The 14,447-nt window shown below is 43.6% G+C and overlaps 1 protein-coding gene across 1 annotated transcript in view; it reads right to left on the bottom strand.

Moving 5' to 3' along the window:
* The window catches only part of tbxa2r (thromboxane A2 receptor), a 15,959-nt gene extending 2,369 nt beyond the window's left edge, over positions 1-13,590 (bottom strand). The window contains 2 exon segments of the mRNA XM_061240946.1: positions 3,271-4,138; positions 13,350-13,590. Coding sequence (XP_061096930.1) covers positions 3,271-4,062 — 792 coding nt within the window. The 5' untranslated portion in view covers positions 4,063-4,138; positions 13,350-13,590.
* Positions 13,591-14,447: the final 857 nt, after the last annotated feature.

The raw sequence follows: 14,447 nt of genomic DNA, 5'->3' as shown, positions 1-14,447 counted from the left end.
ACAAAAATGAAAAACTTTCAGGAATTTTTTAAACTCCATTTCACTGTTGGGTATGTGTCAAATTCATTGCAGTTGCAAAAATACAATGCAAATTTCATTGCAGTAAACAGTAAAATATTCAGTGTTAAAGCAACTCTTTCAGAGTACATAGGGTCCCTATTGGACTCATATTATGTTCAATTGAATTAACACTGTGAATCCATTCTTAAATAGTTTGTGAATGTAATTTTGTCTTGAAATCTAAAGCTATGCTACCCTAGGGAGGCCAATAATGAGGGACATTTTTTAACCCCCCTCCCCAGACCATATAGCCTGAACCTGGGCATTTTTAAGATCAAAGATGAAACTCATCCAAGGGCAGTGCTTGAGGCTACAGTCGGCATTGTGCACGCAACTGAAAGCAATGGACTTCTAGAACACCGACTTTTGAATTTTGAAAAAAACATTCCACAAAGCCCTACTTTTCAAAGTGGGGAGATGCATAAGTACATGGTGAACGGCTTGTCTGTGAATCACTGCTGAGCCATTTTGAATCCTCTCTGGAATGCAAACACTGCTCGTAAAACGAAGACGCCCCAACACAGGCTCTGCCGTTTCTCTCACCCCCTCATATTCCCAGGAACTCTTCCTGCTCCCATGCGGGAATGCTGCAAAGTGCTGAGTAATGCTATGGAGAGAAAGGGATCTGGGACCTGACCGGGGCCAAATATGTATTTTAAACATTTTTGACTCTTTAGGTGCAGGTAACATTTTAAAACACTCCTGACCGAAACCTGTGTCAGTAATCTGCAGCAAAGCAATGGCTTTAGTGGTTTAAACAAGCATGTTGTTGTGGTCCCACAGTGCTCCATCATAAATCACACCCACCTTGGATAGTTGTGGCCCTAAATGACTGCAAAGTTTGCCATTGGTCAGCTCTGATCTGCAGACAAGGGCTCAACCAGGGATTTTAGGTCCCTGCACCGCAGGAAAACCTAAATTCTAATATTTCTTGATGGCCACTGTCAGCTGGGGACTCTTGACCTAAAGCCCCCCCATCCCATTTAAGGTACCCCTGTTTGCAGATTTTATCATTTTTCCAAACAGCATTTTATTTATCGCAGGTTCACCCCAATATACAGTACAGCTGAAAGGAAGATCAACATTGTCACGACTCATGCAATCAGAGATGGCGAGCCAGAAGCAAGGAAGATGGATGACAAGTGCCTGGTCGAAAGCATTCTGGGAGATGTAGTTTTAGTGGGTGGGGTTAGAATAGAATGGCTGCATGTCTATGAGGTCTGAGGGTTCTGTTACTCCATTGTGCTGCGGTTTGAGGTGAGGAGGCTTATGGGAGAGGCGGGGGCAGACGGAGCTGGAGGTCAGACAGCCCGGCAGCGCAGTCATTCCCAGGCTTTTGAGAAACGTTTGCGATGCAGCGGGGGTGTTCCCAGTATGAAGCAGCTGGTGGTGATAGCAAATGGTGGGGCATGTCATCTAATTTTCGTTTGGGGGGGGGGGTTGCTACTCGCCTTAGCCGAGAGTCCTGACACAGGATGTATACCCAAGGGTCGCATATCTGATTGCAGCAGGCCAATCGCAAGGAGAACAAGAGGTAGTCAGGACTGACAGTCTCGTCTGACACAGCAGTCCTCAGTATGAATATCTGTCCAGGAAAAGCAAAAACGGTCAGAAGAGACCCAGCGTGAAATTTCAATCTGTCGACCCTGAAGAGAAGTAACTCCAGCCCCCGAAGGTTTAGAGAGCCAGGTTTGGAATTTATCCAGGACATCAGCGCCTACTCTTTGCAAAGAGTGTTGTGGGATCTTAATGACCACACAGAGGCAGGACCTCGGTTCAACGTCTCATCCTTAACCAAGGGGATGACAGCACCACCACTGCTGGAAATAATCGAGTCCACAACCTTGGTGTTGCAGACACAGTTCATGGAGACACAGTTTATGCTAAGCTGAGAACGAGAAGGCGTTCTGGGGGAGGACGGGTCATGTTCTGAGACGAAGGGGGGTGTTGGTGGGAGGTGGAAGAGAGGATATCCTGGTCTGCCCTTCAGCCGGACGGCACCCACTCAACAAGCGGGTTATCTCCAGGCAACATACTGCAATACTCTGTCAATGGCAGGGGCGGAAGGCCCCGGAAGATATTTCCTGGAGAAGGCTACAAGCACAACAAAGACCAAGGCATTTGCAACAAGCTTCACAAGGGCCAAACCTTCTCCACAGTAACGGATTAACATAAGCACACATATTGATAGATTAATTTAACAAGGAATATTGGCTGATGCTTAAGTAGACCAGTTGTGACATGTCAGTTCAGTTTCAAATCTCATCCATACAGTAAATTGGTCTATATATACAGATCAATATTTCTGACAGGAAGTTGACATATCTTGGATATTTCCATTGCTAAGAACCACTGAAAAGCCTTCAGACTGTTCTGAGACAATCAGTTAAATTTTTCGACCAAGTGGCTTTTTGGAATTATCCTGCAATCTTATTACATATTTTAATTTAATAACACAGTACCAGTTTCAGATCAGTGGGTCTGCAAAGGACACACTATCTATATTTGTATTCATCAAAGGATGAACCTTGTTATTGATCATGCTATTGAGTTTAACTGTCATCAACATCACTTCCTTACACATTAGTGAGGATAATTGCTCCATCCGACATTAAATTGGTTCTTGATGAAATACAATGTTTGAAATAAATCTATTGATGATGAGCCACAAAGCTGAAAGTTTAAGCTATTATATATGCTTTTCATTTATTTTGTTCTAATGTCTCTGTTTTGCTGTATTTTCATTTGTTCTCATTAAGAAAGCTAAGAGAAATCTCTCAGCGGGGCATTCCTAAATAAAGGATAAACAAACACAATTTAGGTGAATAATCAACCACATCCAATCAATTTGACTTAATTTAATTTATACACCCCTTCCTTCTAAAACATTCATATGAAAATGTTTCCATTTAAAACGCATGTATGCAGCGGTATCTAGAGGCCTATATCACCAAGCAGGATTACACAAGGAGTTAGCAGAATAACTGCAGTGAAACCCCCCCTTCTCCCCTAAATGTTCTGTAAGTTTAATGTGCCTGCATGCAAAACAGAATACAATAAATTCAAGAGGGTCCGAGTTTTACTCAGTGCAGTTATCCGACTAACGCAGCGATCCTGCTTTGTGTAACAGGGCCCAGCTTGAGAACAATTCAACGAAACAAGGAGAAGTAGCCAAACCCTTTTTGACGGCACTGCAGTACCCGCTCTTACCAGCAAGGGCGCCCAGCACATGGAGGTGATGATCATGATCCCGATGAGCTGCACCATCATCTCCACCTCGTGGTCCCTGCGGCGGCTGGCCGCTTCCTGTCCGCAGCAGACCCGCAGCAGAGTCACCACGCTGACCGTGTTGAGCACGAAGGACACCGCCAAACACACCAGCCCCATCAGCGAGAACAGCAGGCTGAAGCTCAAGTCCAGGGGACGGGAGCTGATGTTGAAGAAGCACCAGGACCCGGGCATCTGCATGTGGTAGCTCCCCAGGCCGAGGAGGGGCAGCAGGCCCACGCAGCCCGCCGTCACCCACACCATCCCCAGCATGGACCACGCCCGCGACCGGGAGACGTTGGCGGACCGGGCGAAGGGCCGGTTGATGCCCACGAAGCGCTCGATGGCCATGGTGGCCCCCAGGAGGAGCGGGCACAGGCCGTAGAAGACCATGGACATGCCCATGAAGTTGCAGAAGTGGCAGCGGGGGTCCAGCTGGCGCCAGTTGAAGTGGGTCACGTGGAAGGAGACCACGATGGAGCCGGTCACCAGCAGGCCCATGAAGTCGGTCAGCACCAGGCCCAGGAGGAAGATGAGGAAGGAGGAGCGTGAACGGCTCTGGGTGCGACGGTACGACTTCACCAGCACCCCCAGGGCGAAGAGGTTGGAGCTGAGGCCCAGGCAACTGAAGATGCCGGAGTAGTAGGCGGAGACGATCTGGCGCGTAAAGTTGAAGGGCGGGTTGTTAATGGAGAAGCACGCGGGCGTCTTTTCGCCACTCACCGAGTCGTTCATGGCGCTCGATGACGGGGGTGTCCGACGTCTAGAGAGACAATCTCACCCGACAGACTTCAGTCCTCGTGAAGCTGACCTGATGATAAAAGTACAATGTGTCAGCTTAGATCAGTGCATTTTTTAAAGCTTTTACAAATATTTTAACACGGTGATGGAAGACAAACTGTTCCCATCCTGTTTTTGCTCCAGTGCGCCACTTACGTCATGACCCAATTCCAAACCCTGTTTGTCAGTTCTTCTCGACTAGAATGCTTGATCATAGCAGACGGTTTTGTTTACTGCAGCAAGCATTCCACTGTAGGGTAATCACCAAAAAAGTTCCAAAGTAAAAGAAAACAAAAACTCTATTTCCTTGTGAATAACATCGATACTGAAGTAAAAAAAAAAAAAAAGAATACACCACTAATTTAATGCCTGACAGGGCATAGATTGTATTTTTTCTTTAACCTCACTGTACATTTTTACAGGCAGTGCATTCCCATGCCTTATGTGGCATGTCCCACTTATCCCTAGTGCCTTTTTAAAGCTTTATCTCTAATGCCATTTCCTGGACTTCCTGCATAAAATGGCCGACGGAACAAAGCCTGACGGACTGACCGATAAAGGCTGAGACGACACAATCGCAAACACCAGCCAGTGACTGATGACAGCCCTGGCTCTGCTCTCTACTTTACAGAGCACCTCCTCCATTGTGCAGGAACCTCATATCACTTGATTGCTCAAACAACTGTCGACTGGTCTGATGTCCTAACTAAGGATGTCCAACCTGAAGCGTGTAGGTCAGGGCTGAACGACTCCAATCCAGGAACTTGAAATTTGTCAGTGTTCCAAGCGGACAGTTCCAGTGCCTCCTGTCCTGGCGGATGTTCTGACACTTTACCATAAAGTTACATGAATTGCCATTAACAAAATGTACTGTAGTTGATTTGTAATATGTTTAATAATGAAAACTGTATAAATACATTGATTAAATATGAAATTCCCTTTCATTAGTTAATGATAATTTGTTAACTACTACCTAATGCATTAGTTACGTGAATATTTATACATTATTATAGCATAGGAAAAACCTATTAGTTAACCATTAACAAATACATTTTTTTCATTCCACAATTAATTGGCATTAACCAATGTAGTTGTTAACATTAATTAATGATGTATAAATACATTAACAACACTGTTAACTAATTTCTCAGTAGTTAGTTAACAACTACACACTTAGTTAATGCCAATTCATGTAACCTTATTATAAAGTGTTACCATGTTCTGTACTGTCTCAACCTGAGAATTGTATAACCACTGCCAGATTACACTACATGCTTTGCAGGTTAAACACAGTTAGTGGGAGCAATGTCACACACCTGAAATCATGTCCGGCCTGTAACATAAACAAGGAACCGATGTACAGAACATGGTGTTCTCCTTCTAACCTTCTCCTAATAAGTACGCAGGCTCTGAACAACAGGATCTGAAAGAGTGCCCCCATTAACACCGAAACACGAAAAAGATTATTCCTAATTTGATTTCAAGCACTTCAGCTAGATGGACATTTCTTTTTTAGATTAAATAGAGGAGGAAATGGCAAAATGCGGTCTTTATTTTTCAGCTGGCCAGACAAAATGGTTCCACAGATAACCAGACTGTGAGGCACCAAAGCTCTCCAAACAAAACCCAAATACACTCATTGACCACTTTATTGTGAATTTATTACTTATTCTTTTCTGCTGCTGTAGCCCATCCACTTAGAGGTTTGAGACGTTCAGAGATGCTCTTCTGCATACCACTGTTGTAAAGTGTGGTTATCTGAGTTACTGTCAAATTCCTGTCAGCTTGAACCAGTCTGACCATTCTCCTCTGACCACTCTCATGAACAATGCGTTTTAATCCAAAAAATGGTCAGAACTGCCTCTCACTGGATTTTTGAACAGCATTCTCTGTTGTGCGGGAAAATCCCAAGAGATCAGCAGTTTCTGACATACTCAAACCACTTTGTCTGGCACCAACAGTCATTACATGGTCAAAGTCACTTACGGTAGATCACATTTCTACCCCATTCTGATGTTTGGTCTGAACAAGAACTTGACCATATCTGCATGCGTTTATGCATTGAGTTGCTGCCAAATGATCAGCTAAATCGATATTCACTGGTGTACAGGTCTACCTTATAAAGTGGTCACTGAGTATATATTCATGTCAAGGCAAAACATTTGCTACACTGTTACCCCCCCCCCCCCCCCCCCCCGAAGAATGTTTAGAGTACATTATATCAAAAGGTAAAATGTATTGTTCCACTGCTTAAAGAACAACCGTTTAACAGTCGTGTTACATTTGCACTGTCTTTTCTCTATCAGAATAATATTCTTCATTATATACTCACTTCTGACCTCCTCGGTAATAGCACCAGATTGCTTAATTGGATTGAAAAAAATGCCCTTTGATCTGAAAGGAATTGTTCCTACGTTTGATTTGTCATCAGATCTTGTGAACCGAAGTGAAACATGGAGACATTACCAAAGCTAATTATTCAGGCTAATTATACAGTCCTCTGTACAAACGACAGCGTTAAACGATCAGAGTGGAAAATTCAACTGCGCTTAATGTACTGGATCCCACGCCCAAGTACTCTCTGTAATTGTAACCTTGGCGTTTAAAAAATAACTGCCCTGTCTTGTCAGTATATTCTTCTCAGAAATTATTCTCTTCATAGAGGAAGAGCGCATCGTGAAGCAAGCATGTTCATCACATCGGTCCTCGTCTACAACACTCCAATGTCAGCTCCTCAAAGTCAGGTCTTTCCAGCCAGTAGCACAACTTTCTACAGAAATAAAACTCAATTTCAATTTTGGGGCCTGTTTCATAAAGCAGGATTACTGAGTTAGCTGGATAACTGCACCTGTAAAACCCCTGAATGCCCTGTCTTTGGAATTCAATAATATCTACAGAGTACAGGAGTTAGCCGGTATAACTGAGTAAAACCCAGAATCCTCCTTAATCCGGAACATGGAGTAAAGTAAAAAAAGAGCCATTCCAGGTTTTACTCAGTGCAGTTATTGAGCTAACTCCGTAATCCTGCTTTGTGGAGCAGGCTCCAGGTCTCTGGGCAACCCTGACAAAGAAATCCAACGGCATGGAACAGCTGGATCCTTCTTAACGAGACACATTTTTTAGAGCTGTGAAAGAATTTACTAGAGCAAAACAAATCAATGACTTATTTTGGCGGACATTTATACATTCACTGTTAGCATATCACCACACTTGCATCTGTTTCATCTCCATTGTGGTCGAGAGAATGCAGAAATCGGTCACGTGATCACTTTTAACCAATGAAAGAACATGTTACTGAAGGCAAATCCAAATCTGTTTTTAACAACATGCAGACACCTGCAGAGAAGCTTGCTGCGACTCATTGGATGAGATGCAATGACACCTTCCCAAGGCAGTTCTAAAGCAAAGGTTTTATCAGAAGATGGTCCAAAATCCAGTGCGAGATTCTACACTGTCTGACACGAGGCTTCCCTTAAAATTAGAGCCTTTACTCAAACCAGACTGCTCCACAAGGCTGCCAAAATTATTACTCTACCACCGCCCTACCCCTTCCCAAAACTCCCAAACTGGGTCAGACATTCTGTGTTCCCTGGAAGACTTAGATGTGATGGATGGCTTGCAGGCTTAGATTGTTTTTTCTCTCTCGCTCTCTCCAGCTCTCTCCCACTCTCTCCTGCTCTCTCTCAGGAGAGCAGGAGAGAGCAGGAGAGAGCGGGAGAGAGCTGTAGAGAGCAGGAGAGAGCGAGAGAGAGCTGTAGAGAGCGAGAGAGAGCAGGAGAGAGTGGGAGAGAGCTGGAGAGAGCGAGAGAGAAAAAACAATCTAAGCCTGCAAGCCATCCATCACATCTCGACATGGCGACATTGGCTCAGGCAGTAAGAGCAGTCGTCTGGCAGTCAGAGGGTTGCCGGTTTGATCCCCCTCCCGGGCTGTGTCGAAGTGTCCCTGAGCAAGACACCTAACCCCTAAATGCTCCTGACGAGCTGGTTGGTGCCTTGCATGGCAGAGTGCCTTGCATGGCATGGCATGAGTGTGTGTATGAATGGGTGAATGAGAAGCATCAATTGTACAATGCTTCGGATAAAGGCACTATACAAATGCCAACCATTAAGCATCTCCTGCTCTCTCCTGCTCTCTCTCGCTCTCTCCTGCTCTCTACAGCTCTCTCTCGCTCTCTACAGCTCTCTCCTGCTCTCTCTCGCTCTCTCCTGCTCTCTACAGCTCTCTCTCGCTCTCTACAGCTCTCTCCTGCTCTCACTCTCGCTCTTTCCAGCTCTCTCCTGCTCTCTCTCTCTCTCTACAGCTCTCTCCTGCTCTCACTCTCGCTCTCTCCAGCTCTCTCCTGCTCTCTCTCTCTCACTCTCTGCTCTCTCTCTCTCTCCTGCTCTCTCTCTCTCGCTCTCTGCTTTCTCTCTCTCGCTCTCTCTCTATGCTTGTCTCTCTCTCTCTTGCTCTCTCCAGCTCTCTCCCGCTCTCTCTCGCTCTCTCTCTCACTCTCTCTCTCGCTCTCTCTATGTCTCTGTCTCTCTCTTGCCCACATTTTAGACAGAGCCATCAGACTCATTTCAGATTCACAGACTTCTGTGTCTTCTCAATCGTGTCTTGTCAATAGCCGTTAAAATCACAGTCATGAGTCTAATTATCACAAGGCCATATTCCATTCAGAGAGCAAGGATCTACAGTACAGATCAGCAGGAGAGAGTAACCAGAGAACGTGAGCAGGTACCACAGAACACAGTAAACCGCTCAGCTCGGTTAGGGGATGTTTTACATCAGGCCTGGGTTAAAATAGTATTTGCTTTGGATCCAGACACTTTCCTGCTTTTCATTAAGCTTGCCTGGTGTATTGGAACAAATGAAATAATCAGAAAAGTGTACGCCCTGCCCATCTGCTTAGCCTTTCAGGCTCAAATGCACCAGGCAAGATTGATAGAGGGCAGGAAAGTATTTGAATGCAAAACAAACACTGTTTGAGCCCAGGTAGAAACTGTGTAGAAACCCCTCAAAAACACCAAAAAGCGGAAGTATTTGAGAGGCGAAGTGTGTAGTCTTACCAAATGCTACTGGAACAGGAGTAATTCAATGTTTTCTGACTCCAAAAGATTAGTTTAACAGCTCCTCTGTTCTAACAGTTCAACAAAAGGAACTGCAAATGTCTGCCAATAGTGTGACTCGGACGTGCCTCTGGCCTGTATAACCTACAATGATACAATTATGTATCTTGTGACAGCACTAGTTTATAGACGACTACGGGGTGCAGGTATCCGATGCTGTCTATGTCTGTTAGGACTCTAAACTGCTAAGTGTGCAGTGGTGCAAGTCAAGAGGATGCAGGCTCAAATTAATACAATTTATGAAACAATGTGTAATGCAGAAATAGAACGTCAATGTGGACAGGGGTAATATCGATGGCTATATGTGAATGGTATGCAGGAGGTCGTATGAGCTAATCTCCTTGAACCATTCCACACTTTCCTTAAGGGAATCCTTCCAGGGTTCACAGGAAAACAACAAATCATCAAATAAAGAGTCACAACAATGTTCCTGCTGATCTCTGTATGTCTAACAAACCTGGCTAACCTTCATAGCACAGCTGGATGCTGACTCATAGGAAACTTACATTATCTGTGGTTTATTTTGGAATTGTATCTCAAGATCTTTATCACATTACATGACATTAATGGTATTTGGCAGACGCTCTTATCCAGAGCGACGTACAGTTGATTAGATAAAGGAGACAATCCTCTCCTGGAGCAATGCGGGGTTAAAGGCCTTGCTCAAGGGCCCAACGACTGTGCGGATCTTATTATGCCTACATGAGGGATCGAACCTCCAACCTTGCGTGTCCCAGTCATTTACCTTAACCACTACGCTACAGGCCACGCTATTCAGCAACCAGTGTACTACACCACCTATCTAAAGACACCAAACCCTTGGTGAAAACCCATGATCTATACAGTACTATTTCAACTTAAAACAGTTCTGGGAGCATTCTACTGAGGTGGCAGAATTGCGCAGAGACAGCACAATGATGGGTGCAATAGTCCTGTATTGACAAGCACTGTCTTTTCATCAAACCTTGCTGACCCTGTGTCAACATGGTAAACATAGTCTGTATTCCTTCTGGGGGTCTGTAGAGGCACACTGATGTAAATCCCCTATGTTCGACAGTTGAGGGAGTTAAGTGAAGCAATCCCTTCAAGCTCTAAAACAGGGATGTCAAATTCAAATACTAGCGCAGCCATCATCAAATCTAGACTTTGAATCAAAATCCGGCCCTGGTTTTCTTTTCTCCCAGGTAATTAGCTGAACGATTAGTGCTACTGATTGGCCACACTATCTTCACACATGACTCCCTGGTAAAGGGAGGGTGGAAAACCAGTGGGTCTCGGTCGTCGAGGACCGTGATTTGATGATCCATGTTCTAGAGGGACACTGTGGGCACGTCCCAATACTCTATATCAGGGGTGTCCAATCTTATGCAGAAAGGGCCGGTGTGTCTGCAGGTTGTTGTTTTAGCACAGGACTAAGACAGCTGATTCTACTCATCAAGGTATTGATTAAAGACCACGATTAGTTCCTTAGTATAATCAGGTGTGTTACTGCTGGGTTAAAACAAAAACCTGCACCCACGCCGGCCCTTTTAAGATAAGATTGGACACCTCTGCTCTATATCCTCCTTTCCTCCACTCGTCTCCTCCACCCATTCTTCCAGTAGGAGACAATGTGGTAGTGGAGGATAGGAGGATGCTATTTTCAAGGATTGGGACACACCTTGTTTTTGCTGATGTTGGTTTTTGATGTGTTCCTGCTTAGTTTAAGTCATTGATTGCTTTGCCCTATATTCGAAACCAGCAGAGACCATAGCCTGCCAGGACTGGAGGTTGCGACCCCTGCTCTATGCAGACCACAAATTGGCTTGATACATGCCTTTTCCCGGAAATATCTCCACACGTGCACAACAGTCGCAATTCAACACTGACAGAGCTAATGCCAGTCTAACAGAAAGCACATGAACGTTTTACCGCGTGCGATGAACGCTTGTACCACTTGATACACCATGGAAGAACCCTGTGAAGCTCTTACACAACCTTCTCCAAGCACTCCCGAGCTTCACAAGAAAAACAAAGACAAATAAATCTGAACCACATAAATGTCCAGGCTTAGAGAACCAGGCTCTCCATGAGACACAAAGTCCCGAGCCCTGATTCATATGAGTCAGCTACAGCTGAATCCCCGATGTGACTCAGTCATTGAATAACAGCCATGAAGACCTGAGCAGCTAAAAGCACCCCACTACCATATATTCTTCCTTTTCTAAAAAAAAATAGCGTATGATAGTTTGTCCTCCTTTCATCCTCCTTTCATATGTTTTGTTCTATCATTCGGACAGGTGGAATGAAAGCAGGGGAGGGTAACAGATCGGAAGGGGGCCATTATCATGACTCAGAGGTTGTCGTTATGGTGAGGGAATCAGTCCCTGTCCACGTCAAGGGGGGAGGGTTTAAAATAATTAAAATAACAGCATTAATCACTGAACACAGACTGTGATAGAGAACATGATTCTGGATAGGTGTGAAGATTCAAGGCCATGAAACACTTTATCGATAGTAAGCAACACCTCAAAACCTCGACCCCTCCTTTAATCGAGGACCTACAGACAGGGGCTGCTACACAGTAAAATATTTGGTCTTAAATCAATTCTTACAGAGGACAAATGGGCCTATATGTACTCTATCAGAGTCAAACCACCGGTGGACATCACACTGCGTACACTGTGATCAGTTTGAGTCAGAGAGGACTCTAGGGCACTGTCTTTAAGTAGTCATGGTGATTGCATAGAGATCTTAAAACATTAGGGGATCCACAGACGCAGATTAAGCCTAGTCCTAGACTATATTAACTTGTGAATGGTGATTTTCCATACAAAACTCCTTTTAGTCCAGGGCTAGGTTTAATCTGTGTCCATAAAACCGGCCCTAGGAGTCCCAAGACAAGCCCCTACTGGGTTTCCATAGCCACTTCAGTGCACTGACGGAATTAATTAGTGTCTTTCTTTATTTAAAATAAATATTTAGATAGATAGATAAATATGTGTAACAGAAATTACAGCTTTGGGAGGATTGGCCTCGATTTTGCAATAACTTGCATTTTAAGCTTAATATCAATCATAAAACAGTCGAAGCAGCAACAGCAGTAAAGTGCCAGCACTGTGTGCACTTTCAGAAAAAAGATATGAAAAAGATGCCTTTAAAGTTACACATTCTTATAACTGGGATGATACCCCGTAGGTATATAAAATTGTACCTCTAGCCAGCAATATATAATTTGTACTTTTACTTGTAAAAGGTATTTATTAGAACGGAGGTATAACATTTTCGTACACTTTCAATGTACATTTGGCAAAATTGTACCCTAAAGAAGAAAAGCATTGTACTGTTGACATTCATTCTGCCCAATGGGTTCCATCATGGTAGGTCAGATTATTTAGTTTTTGTGTGAAACCCAGGACTTTCACAACTAATCAAAATAAACAGAGTCAACTAAAGATTAAAGTTATGCTGTTTCTATTCGAAAACATACTGCATTATCAAGATTCCTGTTATGAAGTGTCTTGTTATAACTGCTCACAATTCAAATTAGCATTGATACCAACGTATGGCATGACAGGAGCCACAATATGCAATTTGTATGTTAACTATCAGAATATAACTTCAATTTCAAATAAATATATTATTGTAGCTATTATCTTAAGATTAACCAATGCCGTGACACCTAATAATGCCAATGCTGTAACATTTAATAATGGTAATAATAATACAAAGAATGTAAAAATGAATGATTGTTAAATCCATTAATCTATTACTATAAATTTGCAAAGTATATAATAATAACACACATGTACATCCGCATGCATGCATGCATTCGGGGTATTTAGACCATGTTTAGACCATGGAACGGTTGAGAGTTGCCAGTAATTACATTATTAAAAGTAAATTGCGAATTGACACCATGTAAAAAATATAGCTGATAGCACAACATTTCACAACATTTTAAGTATAAGCTGTCTTAGATTTCTAACACGTTAAATACTTTATGAAAATAATGACATACAAAACTATTTAGCCTGCACCCGTCTGCGGATAGGACACGCCGCAAGGTGATGCCAAAAAATGCAGACATGTTTTCATCAACATAATGTCAAACAAATATATGGTGATTTGTGGAGTTTAAGGAGACATACCTTACACGTGTAGGATCCGTAGTCGCTACTAGGTACGGACAGATAGAAGCCTCGTTGCGCTCATGTCAAACTACTTTGGTACAACTCTTGCTGCGCTCGCTTTGAAAAGATTGTCCCAGAAGACACTTCATCCATCCCGGGAAACAAAACTTATTGTATGTAAGCAGAGCTCTCGCTCACGCGCGCTTTGACACTCCGTTTTCAAACTGACCGGGCTCTGCTAACAGTACGTGCACCACTAGAGCTCAGATCCACTACGGATGAGGCAGTAGTACTCAAAATATATCCCAGGAGGACCGGGGGAGGAGGAGCGTCCGTAGTGGGAATGGCCGGAATTCCGGGCACTCTGCCGAGATACGAAGAACCCAAAAATCAATGGAGAAGCTATTAGTGGTTTCTTAGCATCAATGACGTTGAAGTGTTATACCACTTAGAATGAGGTCAGATCAAAATACCGTGTGTGTTTACAGTATCGCACAGCCCTTTGGGATATTTGGTGAAGATGCACAACTGCTTTGGTTATGAATGAGGTTTATTTAAAGTGCGGTAGCAATTTCTAAGAATTGGTGCCATTTCCAGCCATTAGCGGCATCTACACTTGGCACTAAATAGAAAACGGCATTTCGATTAATACCGAAGTTCCCTTAAATCGCATCATGTGTATAGAAATCTAGTGTTTAGTGCTTTGTACAAAGTTTGTAACCTACCCTAATCCATTCACGGTGCAAGATCACACAGAGCTATTTGATTAACTGAACCTTCTAACGCTGATGTTACAATCGCTATTGGTAATTGAAAACAAAAGAGTTCTAGAACAATGACCTAAAATGTTGAACATTACAAAAAACGTACTCTTCAAATGATTAGCCTACATACTATACAGTAGCCTATCTCAGCCACTGTACAGACCTGTTCGTGTTCATTAACAAGCATTACCAATATACTGGAGAATGTTTCCCATGGGAGCTATAAGTAACCCCTGTGACACCGTTATTTCGGAAAAAACAACAAAATGATCCTGATAAGAAGCAGATCACGCCTGCCAAAAATACGCGGATATCCTGGGGTTTCAGGCCAGAGACCTGATGAATAATTGGA

Source organism: Conger conger, chromosome 4 (genome assembly GCF_963514075.1).
Source record: "Conger conger chromosome 4, fConCon1.1, whole genome shotgun sequence".
Classification (NCBI taxonomy): domain Eukaryota; kingdom Metazoa; phylum Chordata; class Actinopteri; order Anguilliformes; family Congridae; genus Conger; species Conger conger.
This window is presented reverse-complemented; position numbering and strand designations above follow the sequence as displayed.